Raw genomic sequence first — 19,227 nt, 5'->3', positions numbered from 1 at the left:
TTATCACGTATTTGGAGCTATCTTTCACTAATATATTTACATATCAGTTATTGAACATGAAATTCACCAGAGCTAGAAGTGTGCAGTGAATCTTACCGTCCTACATATATTTGAGGCGTGGACTACCGACAGACACCTCAAAGCATTGGAAGGTACCACCCCAGCAGTCTCCACAAAATCCTCCAAATCTATTGGCAGGATGAACAATCTAACCTCATTGCCCTCTTCCTGACCAATATTTCCAGCAATGAGGCTAATTTCACTCAGCTGGCAACAGTAGGAATACCACATTGTTCACTTGGCCTATGCCAGAGCCATCACTAAGCTTCACCAAAACATTATCTCAAAGACCCAGGAAACAATCAAAGGATGTTCTCAAAGCCTCTTGGGGGAAAAAAATATAACATTCCCACCAAACCCCTAGCCCATGACCATTCAATATGCAGATGGATAGCACTGAGCACCTCAAGTGACTTTAGTGGAGGCATGCTGAAGCCCAGCAAAGAAAGTACAAGGAGTGCACTACCTCATGTGCTATCTACCTGTGCCCTGTTCCACCTATGAGAGAGTCTTTAGATCCCATGTTAGGTTCATCAGCAACCTCAGAACCCACAGAATTGGGGTGGAGCAAGTGGAGCATGAGGGACAATCTACCCTAACCAAAAGCTGCATGATTACATGCTGATCATTGAAAATTTGAAACATTTCTATTTGACTATTTTAAAATCGCCTTGAGGGGTCCACAGCAATAATTTTATTTTTTAGCCCATCTGATATTCTAGATCCTACTAGGTGGGTGATGAGTATCAGAGATGCTTCGAGACCAAGCTAATGGTTAATAGTTCAGAGTTGGAACTCCAAATGCTTCTGGCTCTGATAGAGAACACTACACGTACTTCAGGGATCTGTCAAAATCATTTACTGACCCTTAGCCAATAACTCAAACCTACAGATTAGGTATTAGGCAAGCGTCGGATTAAAATAAATAAACTATTTTTTCATTCAATAGTTATCTTTCTTGGGTCGGGAACATAGTCCAAGGTGTGAAACAAACTTACATTGTTTGAGCATATATAAAAACACTAATGGAAGGTAGACACAAAATGCTGGAGTAACTCAGTGGGACAGGCAGCATCTCTGGAGAGAAGGACTAGGTGACGTTTTGGGTTAAGACCCTTCTTTAGACGGATCAGACTATCGGAAAAGGAATTCCAGGATTTAGACCCACTGGCAATAAAGGACTATCTGATCTTGACTACCAGTACATTAATTTAAATAAAAAAGGGTCATTTTATGATATAATCCTTCCATCTGTAATAAAGCAGATGCCTGTTAGCTTTTGAGTATGCTTGTCGCCACATTATTGTAACACTGCCACATTCAATTATAATGAAGACAATAGTTGTTGGGGGTAGCAAAGATTGTTTGAAAGCCTGGTAGTTGTATGAACTTGCAATAGGATGGATTATAAAATGCAGATTTAGACCAGGAGACATAGTATGAGCATTTTCGAGAGATGAGCTTCATGGGCACATATTGAAAATTGTCTTTGTTTGCTACTCACTTAGCCCCAAGAAGAGATCAATTTTGGAAAGCAAGCAATCATGTTCTCAGTTGTGTAATGTACAAACAACACTCGTAGATTAAGCATGTGCACAGTGGATGACTAAAGGGCCTGTCCCATTTGGGCGTCATTTGCACGTCATTTACGCGACAGGCCGATAGTGACTGACGTGCAACAGTCACGCGACTGTCGCGCGAAAATCGTCTAGCAGTACGTCAGTTGCGCGCCAAGTGCTCTTGAGGGCCCATCTCCTTTTGGGAGCCATTTGCGATGTTATTCGTACTTAGTCCGATTTCCGTGGCAAGGATTTTCCCAGTGAAATTTTTCAAAATTACGCGAGCTTTATACCCGGATGGTCACTGCATAATAAATTAGCATAGGCAATGTTCGTGCGTATCCATGCGTCATCACGCGCTACGCGTACGTCATCAGTACGTCAGCGTGCGCAAAGGATACGTCACGCAGGTGGCGCGCGAGGATTTTGAGCATTACAAAAATCCTGGGGCGCTGCACGTTACCGCGCGTCGCTGCATACGCCACCACGCTTCACGACGTGCCAACCAATTTTTAAGATGTCGCATAAATGACGCCCAAGTGGGACAGGCCCTTAAGTAGACAAGGTACTTGAACAGTTCGATACCTTAAAATGAGTTACTGCATTCAGGGCAACAATTTAGGAGTAAAACATATGTGAGAAATATGTAATGGTATTTGATTTTCAGTGTAATTGTGCAACCATTTTATAATTATTTATCGGAGCTATGATGAGCCACGGAGAAAGGAATAACTAAACAGCTCTCTGGGTGTGTAGTTTTTTTCCGGGATGTGGCTTCTGTGGTAAAAACATAACAATCTACACATCCCATATCACTTCCTTTTTTAAATCTTAAAAGTGGGTACTTTGGTAGGTCAGAACAACAGTTTGAAATACATGCTGTCAATTTCATGCATAATTGGCTGAATGGATTACGCTCCTCTAGAGGCCATAAAAACAGCACATTAGCATTTTGCAATGTTACCTGCCAAGCCAGTGTGATTATATATAATTTATAATCTGGTATTATATTAAAACTAGCATTAAAACTACAATGTTTCAAACTTTTAGTTTACCGATATTTTTATCACCAAAAGTTAGGTTTGGAGCTTTATTATTATATTTTATCTAATTAGTAAATTTCAATTTTAATCAAGCATTCTGAAAAATGGCCTTCAATTTTGTCTTAATACTATCTTTCGCTGGTCTAACTGTAATCCTTTTGTCTATCCTTTTGCTAGTATACCAGACATATAAGGGTTTTCATTATCCATTTCGGTATTCCACACTATTGCTTTGTCCTTTCACTATAACTTTTCTAAATTTCCCTCACCAGAAACCCTGCATTTAGATTTAGGTTTATTACTTTTATGTGTACCTAGGTACAGTGAAAAGTTATCTTTTGCATGCTATGCACTCAAATGATATAAGTACAAGCAAGCCCAGAAGGCTGAAAAATTCCATTGATTTAAATTCCCTTGTTCCCCCAACCCCAATGATATATGGTTGTTTAATAAAATCTGTAGTTCACAGCAGAATTGTACCTCGATGGAATAAAGTATTAGGGTTAACAAGCTAATTCATTCAATTCAAACAGTTACAATTTATTGGCCTTGAATTCTTCAGCTTTCACTTTTTGTTTTTAATTCATGTGATTTTTTTTCAGTTAGTATTGTTTGTCATTAGATCAGGCAGCATCTGTGGAGGGAAGGGACAGATGACATTTTGGGCTTGGTCCGTTCAAACTGCGTGGAGTAGGGAGAAGCAAGCTGGAAAAAAGAGGGCGACTGCACTCACTTCTGCCCCTGACTCTCTTGAGTTTTCTGGCATGTTGCTGGTGTCTTCCACTGTGAAGACTGATGGAAAAAACATTCCGTTTGTCTGCCATTTCTTTGTCAAGGAGCCAGAAGGGCGTCAGATAAGAAAAGATGGTGGGATCTATTGGAGGGTGGAGGGACATACTAGGGAAATATGGGACTTGGTGATGAGAGATGAGTGCATGGAAGAGGGAAAAGAGTAACTGGGGCAGTGGTAGATGGTGGGAGAAGTGACGGGATGGAAAGGGAGGGGGCAGGATCTATTAGTTGAATTTGGAGAATTCAATGTTCATACAGTGCCCTCCATAATGTTTGCGACAAAGACCAAACATTTATTTATTTGCCTCTGTACTCCATAATTTGAGATTTGTAATAAAAACAAATCACATGTGGTTAAAGTGCACATTGTCAGATTTTATTAAAGGGATTTTTATACATTTTGGTTTCACCAGGTAGAAATTACAGCACTGTTTATACATAGTCCCCCCCCATTTCAGGGCACCATAATGCTTGGGATACAGCAATGTCATGTAAATGCTAGTAGTCATGTTTAGTATTTTGTTGCATATCCTTTGCATGCAATGGCTGCTTGAAGTCTGCAGTTCATAGACATCACCAGTGACACATGGCTTCACATGCGTTTGTAATTGCTCAGGTGTGTTCAAATTGGCTCCTTAATGCAGGTATAAGAGAGCTCTCAGCACCTTGTCTTTCTCTAGTTTTTCTATCACCTTTGGAAACGTTTATTGCTGTTTATCAACATGAGGACTAAAGTTGTACCAATGAAAGTCAAAGAAGCCATTATGAGACTAGGAAACAAGAATACAACTGTTAGAGACATCAGCCAAACCTTAGGCTTATCAAAATCAACTGTTTGGAACATCATTAAGAAGAAATAGAGCACTGGTGAGCTTACTAATTGCCAAGGGACTGGCAAGCCAAGGAAGACCTCCACAGCTGATGACAGAAGAATTCTCTCTATTATAAAGAAAACCCCCCAAAAACCTGTCTGATGGATCAGAAACACTCTTCAGGTGCGGATTTGTCAATGACCACTGTCCACAGAAGACTTCATGAACAGAAATACAGAGGCTACACTGCAAGATGCAAACCACTGGTTAACCGCATAAATAGGATGGCAGGATTACAGTTTGCCAAGAAGTACTTAAAAGAGCAACCACAGTTCTGGAAAAAGGTCTTGTGGATAGATGAGATGAAGATTAACATATTAGAGTGATGGAAAGAGCAAAGTATGAAGGAGAGAAGGAACTGCCCAAGATCCAAAGCATACCACCTCATCTGTGAAACACAATGGTGGGGTTGTTATGGCCTGGGCATGTATAGCTGCTGAAGGTACTTGCTCACTTATCTTCATTGTACAACTGCTAATGGTAGCATAATGAATTCTAAAGTGTATAGACACATCCTATCTGTTCAAGTTCAAACAAATGCCTCAAAACTCATTGGCCGGCGGTCCATTCTACTGCAATACAATGATTCCAAACAAAGGTACACAAAATTGCTGGGGAAACTCAGCGGGTGCAGCAGCATCTATGGAGCGAAGGAAATAGGCGACGTTTCGGGCCGAAACCCTCCAAACATACTGCTAAAGCTACAAAGGAGTTTTTCAAAGCTTAAAAAATGGTCAATTCTTGAGCGGCCAAGTCAATCACACAATCTGAACCCAATTGAGCATGGCTTTTATATGCCGAGGATGAAACTAAAGGGAACTAGCACCCAAAACAGGCATTAGCTAAAGATGGCTGCAATACAGGCCTGGCAAAGCATCACCAGCGAAGACACCCAAAATCTGACAATGTGCACTTTAACCACATGTGATTTTTTCTATTACAAATCTCAAATTGTGGAGTACAGAGGCAAATAAATAAATGATGGGTCTTTGTCCCAAAAATTATGGATGGCACTGTACATTCATACAGGCTATCCAAGTGGAAAATAAGGTGCTGCTCTTTGAGTGTGGCATTGGAGGAGGCCAAGGACAAAAAGATTGGTATGGGAAGGGACATTAAAATTATTAGCAACCAAGAGCTCCAGCAGGCCTTGGCAGACAGAGCATATGTCTGCGCCAAAACAGTCGCTTTTATTTGAGGACATTGGAAGACACATTTCAGTGATGTAAATAGCATGTGTGGAAAGAGAAATAGTTAAAAATGTTAACAGAAAACCGTTTGATCTCTGAGTGCTTTTGGCACTTTCTGTTTTTATTTCAGATAGAGGCATCTCGAGATTTTTACTTTTACGTTTGGACTGGTTTGGTAAAGTTTAGCCTGTGGGATTGTTGCACCTCAAAGCAGACCAGATATGAACTCTCTTCGTAAATCTTTGGTGGATAGGATCTTGGCGATGGGGTCTTGTATGCCTTCTCATATGTTCTCTGTGACTTCCTGTGATCTTCTGATGCATATGATCTATATCCATGCCATCCATAAGAGTTGGATGTGGAGAATTTCTCTTGGAGCATCCTTTCGAAGAATGCAGTTTGAATGTTGGTCCTTTAAAAATAACATGTTTTTTAGGTTAGTGAAAATTAATTTGTTGTAAACAAATGTCATTTTTAACTCCACAGAGAAAAGGTTTGAGAGATTAGGTGTTAGACTATTTAGGGATGTTCTACGATACAACACTGCTTCTATTATCAATTAAAATCATTCCAGAAAGTCAGGGGACAAATTTCACACTGACCACTAAGAGTCTAAGAAATAGGCACAATTTTGCTCTACTCCAGGCAATATCGTTTAACTGCAATATTTTATTTCCAAACTTGTGATTAATATTTTTCCTTAGATTTCAAAATCAGCGTATAGTAATTCAGGACCTACAAAATAATGGATGGTATTGTCCAGGCAAATAGTACAGCAACAAAGCCAGAAATAAACATCAACTTATTTTGCTCTGATCTTCATGAGATGGAAATGAACAGAAAAGTTAATACTGTTAGTTTGGCTAGATTGTTAACGACTTAATGCTAATGAGTATTCCATGAATTGTTTAAATTATTGACTGAATGTTCACTTGTTAAAATTATCCTCTAGTTGTTGATTATATATTTATTGACTTACTGTTGGATTGAGCACATTATATTTTTGATTACAGTCGAGCACACCTTCGTCTCTGTTTGGAACAATTGAAGGAACTTATACCACTGGGATCAGAGTGTACCAGGCACACTACTCTTGGTTTACTCAACAAAGCCAAAGCACATATTAAGGTAAAGCAAAATAATACAACTACATGCCTCTTGGTCAGATGTTAAATTATTTATCTCAGGCTCATCAGCAACGTTACAAGAATGGAGCTTGCCCCACCATAAATTGAGATCATAGCTGTTTCAACCTTAGTTTCCATACCATTCTCCCAGTCATCATTTGTACCCTCCCAGATTAAATGTTATGCTTGTATATTCTCTCCTTCTTGATAATATCAGGTCATTTTACCTCTATTTTACCTCAATCTTCTATTTCCAGCTAAGTTTTTCTCCATTCTGATTGCAGCAGCACTAGCACCCAAGCTGCAACAATCTCACCCCTCACCACCACCTGCATAACAACCTGCATTGGTTTTGTTCCTGTTGAGGTGCAACCCATTTGGCTTGCAGAAGTTGCACCTCCCCCAAAATGATCCCCATTGCCCAGTAACTTAAAGCTCTGTCACCTACACCATCTTTCCAGCTACACATCCAACTGCTTCAATCATACTATTTCAATTTTGTCTATCAGACGGCGCTTTTGAGATCCTTTTTGTTTAACCTTGTTGGCTGCCTAAACTCTGCCATTCATCTGCAATCATAATTTTAACTTGAGCCAAAGGTGTTTTAAGATGTAACTATACTAGCTATTTAAATTAACCTGAAATTTATGTCAGCAGACATGACAAATTTGAGGGAAAACATTATTTCCATACCCAATTTCTAACACTTTTGAATGGAGAGCTGTTTGTAAACAGCACTCTCCTAATAATTGTCATGGAATAAATTGTAGTTGATTGTACGAGCTAAATTCACGTACAAATGCTAAGTTTACAACCTGCCTAACGTCTTCTCAGTGAATTTTGCTGGCATTTTGTTTAACTCAGAAAATAATTCCTTTGATTGGCTTGCTCTGTAGATGCTCATTCATTTTTTGTATTACACATTGGCAGAAACTTGAAGAGCTGGATAGGAAGTCACTGTACCAGATTGAGCACCTGGAAAGAGAGCATCGCTTTTTAAAGAGGAGACTGGAACAGCTACAGGGTCTGCCAGAGAATGAACGAATGCGAATGGATAGTGTAGGATCCAATGTCTTCTCTGATCGTTCAGACTCGGAACGAGGTAAAGTTCTATAAACAAATTCTATTGGCCACACCACCTACTATTGATTAGTTATCCAAGTAATATTAGGCAAGGGGTTTATGATTCCTTATGATAAATATTTCAATTAAAATTGATTTTAATTTTACTTTAAAATGTTTTTGGTATGCCATCTAGCAATATCACATGCTGTGTTCTGGTTTATATTTTATGGTTTGCATTATGCTTGAAATGTTAGTTAAAAACTGCTTTTTACATCTTGGTTTCTTACCTGAGAATTTGTCACTGATTGGTGTTCAACCAGCTTAACGTTTCAAGGATTCCGACCCGAAACATCGCCTGATTCTTTTTCTCCAGAAATGCTGCCTGACCCGCTGCGTTACTCCAACATTTTGTGTCTATCTTCGGTTTCAACCAGCATCTACTATTCCTTCCTACACTTAATGCTATAATTGTTGCCCATGTCCGATAGAACTGAATCCTGACAGCCATTCATGTCGGAAAAGAGGGACAAGCACAATGATTCACGATCCTTGTCACCACAAAAGTGGTTAGATTTTTGTGAGCATCTTTATTCATGCTTTCTTTGCCACTGTTTGCAAAGTCCAAGCCACTAACCTTGAGAGGTTTTGTAAGTTTAGCATATCTTTTCGTAACATCACCTGAAATATAAGTATAGGTTTGCTGCTCTCAAGATATTTTTGTCCCTCTAGTTTATTGTAGGAAATGGTTAAATAAGACTTAATGATTAATTTTGTGAAGCTGCTCTTTACTGCTGTTTTTGAACTTTAAAAAAATATTTTGGAATGTTTTATTTAATCAAAATTCTTATCACTAGCAGAGCTATTTAGGTTACTCTGTATGAAAAAGGTTTCAAACAATAAACAAAAAAACTATTAAATTATTTCTTTAGGTAACTTAGATATCAGAACATTCATTATTTTTCTAACTATCACTGTTAACTGACATCTCTAATTGCCTTGTTTTTGTTTATTTCCAGAAGAAATTGAAGTGGATGTTGAGAGCACAGAATTCTCCCATGGAGATGTGGACAATATTAGCACTTCCAGCATCAGCGACCTTGATGATCACAGCAGCCTCCAAAGTGTTGGTAGTGATGAAGGTTACTCAAGCTGCAGTATAAAGCTCTCCTCATCCATTTAGAAGACCCTGAAACTACCTGCAAATAGCCTGAGGGATCACAATTTGACAAGCTACTTCAGCTTTAGACTTTTGTGAGGAAATTAAATAGGTTAAGAACACGTGTTTGTACTGCAATACTCATGCACGAGGCATTCACCTAGTACTGAGATAAATTACATTGTTTTGAAAAAAGAAATAGTGCATAGGATTGTGGGTACAAAGCGATACCACTATTCAGATGGTTTCTTTGTGTATTCGCAGATAACCCATTAGTGTCAATTCAGTTGGAAAATATAAGCCTTTTTTTAAAAAAATGCACTTTTTAAGGTGAAGGGCATCTTGATGTGTAGCCCAGAGTTTCAATGTAATTTGAACAATGTCAGAAAGTTTGTGGCTTTCTACCCTGCACTTGGAGGTCTTCATTTCCTTTATAAAACCCGCAGGGACTTTACCTCTGCGGAAACCTCGCCAATCAGATTGTTGTAAAGTCCACTTATTGTATAAAAAAAAACTACCCTAGATACTGAAGAAATCTTTACAAAATTGGTAATTTATGGCTGATTTTATTTAGTGTGGCAAACAAAAAAACAATGTATCTTGCTCCCTTTGATTCTCCAAGTTTTATGAAGTTAAATCTTAGGGACATTTCTTTTTATTTTTTGTTTGTGCTGATGTTGTGCCTTCTTAAGCGTGCATTGTGTTGTCATGAAGTTACTGTCTATTATCTATTTGTCCCTGCATGTATTCAGAGCAATTTAAAAATAGTTCAATCTTAATCTTGTTTCCTTCACTTCCCTTCAACCTCAGTTCCATATTAGAATGGCCTGATTCCTGTAAAATTAACCTGACCGCAACAGCCCCTTCAGCAATTTTGAAGCCCCATACCAATAAAGTTAATAAATTAGCTTTGCAAGAATAGAAACCTATATGCATTAGTATGTTTTAGCTTTTGGTATATGTGCACACTGCAGTACAGTTAATGGTATTTTTATAGAGAGAAGAGAAAGATTTTATTGTTGCTATGGTCAAATCCAACGTTGGTGTTAACTACAGAAGCATTAGCAGTAGATTCAGGACTATGGCATGCATATATAGAAATGTGTGTTGTAAATCTAAAATTTAAAAACCACTAGGGACGATTAGACAGGGCTTGTCTGTGTTTCAATTTAACTTTTGCCTGCTGCTGAGCTTTATTTTTATTCAGTAATATTTCAACTTTAGTTTTAACAATGATCCATTTCCATTTGAAACATCCTAGCTGTTATATTTTCTACAAGTTTTCATTTGATCTTGAGATGTCCTTCCCCAGAAAGTCCATCACTGCTCTCTTGCCTGCTGGATAAAGTGCATATCAGGAAATTGCAGTTAAATTGCACAATGTTGTAATCATTAAAATTTGACAAAATGTCATAGGAATACACCTGTGATTTGCCAAATATGTGTTGTTGATGAGTGAGGGTTAGAGCTTGAAATATCCATTTCTAAACAGTAAACAGTAAATCAACCAGGAATCCTTCACCTCTCAAAAGTAGAGTTTTGCCTTTCAGTTGATCAAAAAGCATTTCCATATAATCAAACAGCCCTTCAAATTTACACTGCAACTGTGCAGTTTTTCAGGTCAAGAACTAGATTTAGGCCATTGCATTAGGTGCAGCTCAAATAATTGGAAAAAGTAGCTTGAACATTTCTTTTGATACAAGAACTGCAGATACTGTTTTATAAAAAAACACTCGGTGCTGGAGATAACTAAACAGTCAGGCAGCATTTATGGAGTACATGGATGGGGATGAACGGAGATGTTGTTACTCCAGCTTTGTCTTTTATTGAAAGATTGTTTGTCATGAGCTATAAATCGTGATTTCCAAGTTCAAATTCAAATAACAAGCTAATTAGATTTTTCCTGTTTCAGATAAATTTTAGAATCTTAAAAGTAGTACCTTAAGTAATTCTGGTCACAATGATTTGTTTGCATTTTTTTTTAAAGGTTACAGTTTTAATTGGATTTGTAAGAATATTTACAAAAACAAAGGTGAAATGCATCAAATAGTACAAAAGGCATGTATAGATTTTGTGTGCTTTCCATTGCATTCTAAATTAATCAAGAAAAGCCCCGAGAAATTTCACATATCATGAAAATGTAAATTACCTATTTCATACAACTTAAAACATTGAAAACAGGAAGAATATGATTCTGGTGCTATTCAGTGATAACTATTTGGGACACAATAATTGCAACATTTTAAATTGCTACATGGCAATGTATATTTACTATACTTACCAGCCTTGTTTGGTTTAGTTACCAAGCTCATATGGACAATGCACAAATTTGGCAGCTTTGCAATATATTTCAGTCTGTTCACTATTTTTCCTGCTTTACCTCTTTTCTAAGAAGTGAGCAGAACATGAATGTAAAACAAGAGGCAGCTTTACTCCAGGACACTCAGCTACAAAATCCTGTGACTGATTGAATGTGCTGATTGACCAATTCTAGAGAAACACAAAATGTTCTCCAAACGTTTACACCATGAGATATATCCTATAGGTATTGCCTGATTCTGATGACATTTATGACCAAATCCTTTTAAAATTATATGCATCTTTCACTTAACATGGTCATCTTGAGGTAAATTTAGAACTATCATTTTATATTCCAAGTTGTGTGGTAACTTAATCTTATTAGGAGGTAATCTGGCCAGGACTGGCAGATTCACTTTGTATTACTAGAATTCTGGTTTAACAACTTTGAATGTTGAACATTCGGTAATGCTGCAGTAGACCTTTAGCGTTTTGTCAAAAACCACTTCAGTACAGCAAGGTATATTTTAACAATATGTATATATGAGTGTCTCAGTAGATCACTGAACTAGATTGAGTTACTGCACAACACTCAAACAACTGTTGCAATGAAATCATGGTTAACAGGAATTTTATGTAACTATACAGAAGACTGACAGGAATACAGGGCAATATGGGATTCGCTCAAAAATGAACAGAATTGTTCAAAAAGACCAATGTCCATAGTTATAGTCATAAAATCTTAATGAGAGGCACAATAGTACCAAAAAAGCCTTGTTTTTCAACAAGCGTAAAATAAATACTATTTCTGGGCAGTATTTAGTATTAACGCTGTTGCAGTTTGACTATAATGTGTAAAGATGTGTGATGCCTGTCCCCTTCCTTAATGCAGTAATAACCAGAAAAAATATGGCAACATTGATATTTTGTATGTTTTTAACTCCTACAATGGATTGATTGGTTAATTTTTTTTAAACAAGCTGAAAGGAAAATTGCCAATTGATTAATAGTACCGACTGCAGTTCAATATTTGAATTTGATAATACAATCTTCATACTTATCACCAATAATTCTTTAAAATCAATTTTAATTTGGATGGTTAATTTGGAATGACTTTTCCATATCTTAATATGTTACAGGATGATGTATTTTGGATATAAAAATGGTGTTGTAGATTTTGCAACAACCTTGGCCTAATATAGACCCATGCAAGTAATGCATCCAACTAATGACCATTTCAAAATCTAATGACAAATTCAAAATACATAATCCAGTTCAACTCCTAGGAATTAAGTCAGTTCTTGCCAAGTACTAATGCAATTTTGTGCATTTAAGCATTCAATTTGTTATACTCTTGATGCTACAGGTCCGTTGGTTGCTCTGTTAATTAATATTATATTAATGGTGTATTTTCAGGGCAGATACGCATGACCTTCCCATTTCTGTGTCATGTAAAAGTACCAGTGTTGATATTTCTCTCCACCCTTTCAGGACGACACTGCACTGGTAAACGTGTCAAACTATACTTACTGGAGATATCAGTATCCAGTGGCATTCACAGATGACGCTTCAGTGCAATTTCTTTGGCATTTTCTTGCCCCTATTATCCTTTAGAAAATAAATGTTATTTATTTTTGCCGAGAATTATTGAAGCAAAAAGCTTCATGTTTTTGTTAAAAAATCACCCATTTCTTCTTTGATGTTAGAAAGCCCTGCAATGAGAATTTGTCTCAAATTTAACTTAGAATTAAACCAAACTGGAAAAAAAAACCCCATTGAGATCGATACTAGTCTTATTCAGTGTTCAAGGGTCCAAGATTAATTTTAAATGTATCTCTAAACTAAATTAGATACAGAGGCCCTTTCTGGATCCCAAGGAAAGAATACATTCTCCCATCCAGTGGTGTATCATCTGACAATGTTATACAGAGTATCACCAATGCCCAATTACCTGCAATATTAGTTACTTTCACTTCCATCGAGAAATCTAGTTAATTGTAATCATAGGAAGCTGGTAGCACATGATTGCTTGACAATGCCGTCTTTCTAACACGTTACATTTGCAATGTCCAAAGGGTGCAAGTGACAATTATCAATGCAAAATTCAACTACCTTGTTCAATCAATATAAACAATTTTGCATTCTCAATTTCAAGGAAAAACATCAGAAGATATTTAAAAAGACATTGTCAAAATCATTTTAAATTGGTAACCAAAGATACACATACGGATTAAAAACCATGTGAACGATTAAAGTTAAACAATTCTGATCGTCAAATTGATCAGTTTATCATGAATCTAACCTGACCAGTTTAAATGTTGAATTTTCACTTAGCCTGCTTACAGATGAAATTGAAAAGATTTTACCAACCTAGTTTTCATTGGTCATTAGTTATCTGTAAGCACGTACATTAAGTAAAATAGGACATGAGGTATTAAGTGGAAGCTGGGGAGATATAAAACACCCAAGTACAGCAAATTATTTTTTAAATCCACATGGCTTCAAACTCACTGCAGAATTCTGTTAACTGACATTTCAGTCTTTATCTAAAAGGTGACCAGATGAACTGCTGCCTCCTCTGATCAAAATGCACTTACTGTTGTCGTTGTTACTCAAATGAGAAAAACACTTATGCTCTTTAGTTTCCCTCAAAAGATCATTGTCATTGTGACACCATTATTGCACCAGTTTCAACAGTTTAGCTTCAGAAGTGTATAAACTGGTTGAATCAAATAAAGAACAATCTGACAATAATATTTTTATGTAGTCTACTGCTCCAGGTGATATCTTGTGCTTTTCCTGCTCACAAACCACATGAACTTATTACTGTTAGTACAAAAACGGCATTTCATAAATGTCCTTCCACCACATCTTTAGATCAATCACTGTGTAACATGGGAATTTGACTCAATTTTGTTAAACTTTTATAATAATTGTCACACTGCCAAATGGATAGTATCTTGGAACATGCAAGAGATGCAGATCTAACTCGTGCTTTGTGGTTTCCACATCTACAATGCAGGATTTTTCACCTTAAAGCAGTTGTAGCATACATTTTTGCACAAAGATTAATTTCATGATCTTGTATAAATTGTTTTTATTTCAGAAAGATGACAAAGTATTAAAAATATACCTCAGGTCACGAGTCTTCAATCCCACTAAACTACATAAATATGACAATATTAACCTGCCAATTTGCTATTACTTATGAAATACTCTCCCATCAAATTAGGTTAATAAAATACTATGTCCTTTATCTTAACAAGAAAGTGTTAGGAAATACCTGTTTTTGTAGAATACACCCCAAATCAACAGCACCTGCAACACATTCTCTTCTACAGTTAGATTATCAGGATATGGTTTGACTGCTTTGTTTCTCCCTCTTGTTAACAAACGGCCATGGTTGAATAGAAAACGCAGCTATATGTCCTTAAATTAGAAACTAATTCAAGGCCCTCCCAAGTTGGTTGGTGATCAGAGGAAGGGGGTTGCTCAGTTCTAGATCTTAGCATACGTTAGTAGCTATATTCATGGATTGTAACAGGATTTGTTTCAAGTCACTTGAAATGAGCAGTATTTAAAAACTGCAATATTCATTGTGATAGAAACCAAAATGGCACTGTTGTTATAGTGTAGGTGCTATTCATAATCAATGTATATTAGTTAATTATTGATTCATTTATAGCCTAAATTACACACTGCAAAGCGTACAAAACAAGGCTTGTAGCAAATCTCAGATAGAAGGCAGCAGCAAGAAAAAAATGGGATATTGTTTTAAGGCAGGCTGTTTGTTTACAGAGTGAATACACATGTAAAGAGTTCATGCTGGTTGAAACAAATAGCACACTTGTTCCCTAAGCTTACTCCAGTTTTAAAAAATGCTTAATTTTTGTTTGTAGAGAAACCTATTATGTACCTCTTGTATAAAGCATAAAATAAAACTTCATTTTGTGAAATAATGTATCATTAGTTGTGCCAATTAGTTGTCTCAAATATGACTGAGAATATTTTCTGGTATCTCTAAATTTTCCCCAACATGGAGCTAGTCAATTGTTCTTAACAATTTGGTAGGTTAATCGCTCAAGTAAATTCTCTCTGATGTAGGCAAATGGTAAAATCAGGGAGATGCAAGTAGGAAAAATGGAAAGAATAGATAATGGAAAATTAATGAGGGGAAATGGGATTACTCTATTATATGACTGACTTAATGGGTTGCATTGCCTCCCATGTCATAAAACGTGGAGATTTACAAAATGGAGCCATGTTTGGTGGAAACAAAGAGTATGTAAATTTGATTGATGTCTGATACAAACTTCTCTCAGCAACCTGAGAGCTTATAAGACATTGTTCCAGCAGCAACAAATTATCACTTACATGTCCTCTCGGAGTTACGAACACCCAACTTGTGGACACTGATGTACGAATGGGTGGTTGGGAGATCAACAGGTTGAATTTGCTGGTGGCTGCAGCCATCATAATAATAATACACATTTATTGTCATTGTAAATACATACAACAAAATTTCAGGCGCACTGCCCGAGCGAAGCTCCAACGTAACAGATAAATAATACCGACAATGGAAACAACAAAGACGGCAAGAAAGACGTAGTCAAGTGAGAATGTACAAAATTTCACAGTAGAGTGTAGTGGCAATACAAAATATTGGCTATGGGGGCTGTGTGTTCAGTTCAGAGTGGTGATGACCTTGGGATAGAAACTGTTTGTTAATCTTGTGGTGTGTGATTTGATGGACCTGTAATACTTTCCTGAGGGCAGAAGGGCAAACAAGTGATGTGCGGGATGAGATGAGTCCTTTAGTATGCGTGATGCCTTCCGCAGGCAACGCGAGCTATAGATCTCTTCCAGGGCAGGCAGGTGATCTTCTGGGCTGTATTGATGACTCTGCAGAGCCTTCTTGTCAACCGCAGAACTGTTGCCATACCATACCAGGGTGCTATGTGTCAGGACACAATGGAACAACGATAGAATTACACCAGCAGCTGTTGTGGCAAGTTGACTTTCGCGAGTGATCTTAGGAAGTAAAGCAGTTGTTTTGCCTTCTTTACTAGGGTGTTCGTGTTAGTTGACCACCTGAAATCTGCTGAGATGTGGGTGCCCAGGAACCTGAAACTGGAGACTCTGTCCACTCTTTTTCCGTTTATGTGCAGTGGGGGATGGTCACCCTGCTTCTTCCTGAAGTCAATGATGAGCTCTTTTATTTTCTTGGAAAAACTCAGCGGGAGAGGGAGCATTTATGGAGCGAAGGAAATGGGCAAAGTTTCGGGTCGAGACCACTTCTCCAGCATTTTTGTCTACCTTCGATTTTCCAGCATCTGCAGTTCCTTCTCAAAAATCTTTTGTTTTCTTTGTATTAAGTGCTAAGTTGTTCTCTGAGCATCAGCCTATTAACCTCTGTACCTCCCCTCTGTAAGCTGACTCATCGCCCTTAGTGATCACTGTCGTGTCGTCTGCAAATTTTATGATGGTATTTGTGCTGTGGGTCGGTATTCAGTCATATAGAGGGAGTAGAGGAGGGGGCTCAGCACACAGCCTTGTGGACCTCCTGTGCTGAGTGTCAGAGTGGTGGGGTCCCATCCTGACTGACTGCGGTCGGTCCATAATTCATAGGCAGATGTTGTGCTCGAAGACCAGTCTATTGGGGACGATTGTGTTGAATGCAGAGCTGTAATCCACAAATAGCAGTCGTGGATTATGCTCCCCGTTGTTCTAGGTGTAGCGGTACAGTATGGAGGGCAGTGGCAATGGCATCGCCTGTTGATCTGTTTGCTCTACGCATATTTGTGTGGATCCAGGGTTGATGGGAGAGCAGCCTTGATGTGCTTAAGGACCAATCTCTCCAGGCACTTCATAATTATTGGTAGTGCGACCGGCCTGTGGTCGTCGAGGCAGGTTATGACTGTCCGCTTCGGAACTGGCACTATTTCCGATGTTTTTAGGCAAGTGGGGACCATGCATTGTGCCAGGGATTGATTGAAGATTTTTGTCAAACACTAGTTAACTCAACAGCAGTCTCCGAGAACCCGTCCTGGGACTCCGACCGGACGGGCTGCCTTCCGCATGGTAACACTTTCCATCTAATGGGAATGGGGCATTTCTGCAGGCCTTCACTCCCCACCAAGCATGGCACAATCAGAGGCCGGATCAAACTGAGCAGACTCACTCAATAAGTCAGTGAGGCCAAATGGTGACCAATCTTCCTATCATTGCTCACTATGGCATCACAGCCGTTGCTGCAACCCACTCCCATACACTTGTTTTCTAACTTATGAACAGTCCAGGTTTCAAACAATTCTCAGGAAGGATTCCCTATATGGATAATTAAGTAAAATGGCAACTATAAAATGGAACAATTGCAACTGTCTAGATAGCAATTGCCAATTTCAGAATCAAAGAGAAACATTTTGCAAAACAGATGTTTACTTGTACTGAATAAATGTTATAAATTACTTGAATTCTTCCACAAAGTTGCATTACTTGAAAATAGAACCATAATTTACCAAAACAGATCAAAGTCAACAACACCCTGGTTCTGTATTCATGGCAAATAGATAATTTGAAGTGCATTTTTAATCTTTGGCTGTGATAAAGAAACCCCCTACAATCAATGCAATTTTTGAGCAGCAATTACACGCGCCAGCAAAATATAAATTAAAAAGCAGGCACCAGTTTTTGGTGCTCATCAGTCATCAAGAATAAAAGCCGAGACAAAAATATTTTCCTGGGCGTAAAATCAAAACTGAGTGAATTAACATAGTCCTCAGCAGTAATAGGGAGAGGTTAAATGAAATAGATACCGGGGTGGGAGATTGCAACCTTCACGTGGTCCACCCTGTTTCAATGAATGCAATCAACCTGGCGTGCACAAACAGAAGATCAAACAGAACAAGTTGTCTTACAACTTTAGGCTGTGCACGCCATACGCAAGTAGAAGAAATAGATACCATTTATTTCAAGTGGACTAGAATACAAAAACAGGGATGTTATGCTGAGGTTTAATAAGGCATTGGTGAGATTGCATTTGGTGGAGTATTGTGAGCAGTTTTGGGCCACATAACTGAGGATGTGCTGGCATTGGAGAGGGGCCAGAGGAGGTTTACGAGAATAATCGCAGGAATAATTTGATTTAACTTATAAGGAGTGTTTGAAGGGACTGGGCCTGTACTCACTGGAGTTTAGAAGGATGAGGGGATACCTCATTGAAACTTACCTGGCCTGGATAGAGCGGATGTTTCCACTAGTGGGAGAGTATAGGACCAGAGGCCGTAGCCTCAGAATAAAAGGATGCACCTTTAGAAAGGAGATAAGGTATTTCTTTAGCCAGAGGGTAGTGAATCTGTGGAATTCATTGCCACAGAAGTCCAAGTCAATGGATAGGTGGTCATTGACAGATTCTTGATTAGTACAGGTGTCAAGGGTTATGGAGAGAAGGCAGGAAAATAGGGTTGCGAGGGAAAAATATATCAGCCATGATTGAATGGCGGAGTAGGCTTGATGGACCGAAGGGCCTAAATCTGCTCTTATAACTTGTGAATTTATAAACCTAGTATTAGAATCCCACCATCAGTCTTCAAAATGCCAAACCACCTGATTTCTTTCCACTCAAATGATAGAGATTGGTCTTTATGTTTATCAAATGTCAGAAATCTGCAATATTATTATAATTGTTATAATTCTGAAGAAAGACCTCTGCTATCATAGCATCTACAATGAATAGGTAAATAATCTCATCCTTGGTATAATATCAGAGCAGCAGATGCCTGGCTGGATGAAATTAACACCAAGAACACAATTTTCCTGCACGTCTGCAAATTTTACAGAGTTAGTCGGCCGTTCATATACATTATCATTAATGTAGGCAAGCGATAAATTCTGGAGTAGTGAACAGTGAGAATTTTCAGTTAATTTATCATTGGGAGTACAAGGTTTGATTGAACCTTCCTCAATTTGTACCTATAATATGACTTTCATTAAGACGCTGATCAGGTTAAAAGTTGGCATAGAACAAGATAGAACACAGGCCTTCACAATATGATATACTCAACAT

General features: G+C 38.0%; 1 protein-coding gene across 3 annotated transcripts in view; it reads left to right on the top strand.

Annotated features, from left to right (window-relative positions):
- Positions 1 to 15,121, top strand: part of mxi1 (MAX interactor 1, dimerization protein) — a 50,297-nt gene extending 35,176 nt beyond the window's left edge. For 2 of the 3 annotated variants that reach the window (XM_033033995.1, XM_033033997.1), the window contains exons 4-6: positions 6,530 to 6,644; positions 7,574 to 7,745; positions 8,725 to 15,121. In XM_033033995.1, the coding sequence (XP_032889886.1) occupies positions 6,530 to 6,644; positions 7,574 to 7,745; positions 8,725 to 8,888 (451 nt within the window). In that variant the 3' untranslated portion in view covers positions 8,889 to 15,121. The remainder of the gene's footprint in view (positions 1 to 6,529; positions 6,645 to 7,573; positions 7,746 to 8,724) is intronic. The other variant, XM_033033996.1, reaches the window with a different exon arrangement.
- Positions 15,122 to 19,227: the final 4,106 nt, after the last annotated feature.

Source organism: Amblyraja radiata, chromosome 15, assembly GCF_010909765.2.
Source record: "Amblyraja radiata isolate CabotCenter1 chromosome 15, sAmbRad1.1.pri, whole genome shotgun sequence".
In the NCBI taxonomy this organism is placed as follows: Eukaryota; Metazoa; Chordata; class Chondrichthyes; order Rajiformes; family Rajidae; genus Amblyraja; species Amblyraja radiata.
The sequence above is the reverse complement of the archived record's forward strand: the minus strand, read 5'-3'. Positions and strand labels throughout refer to the sequence as shown.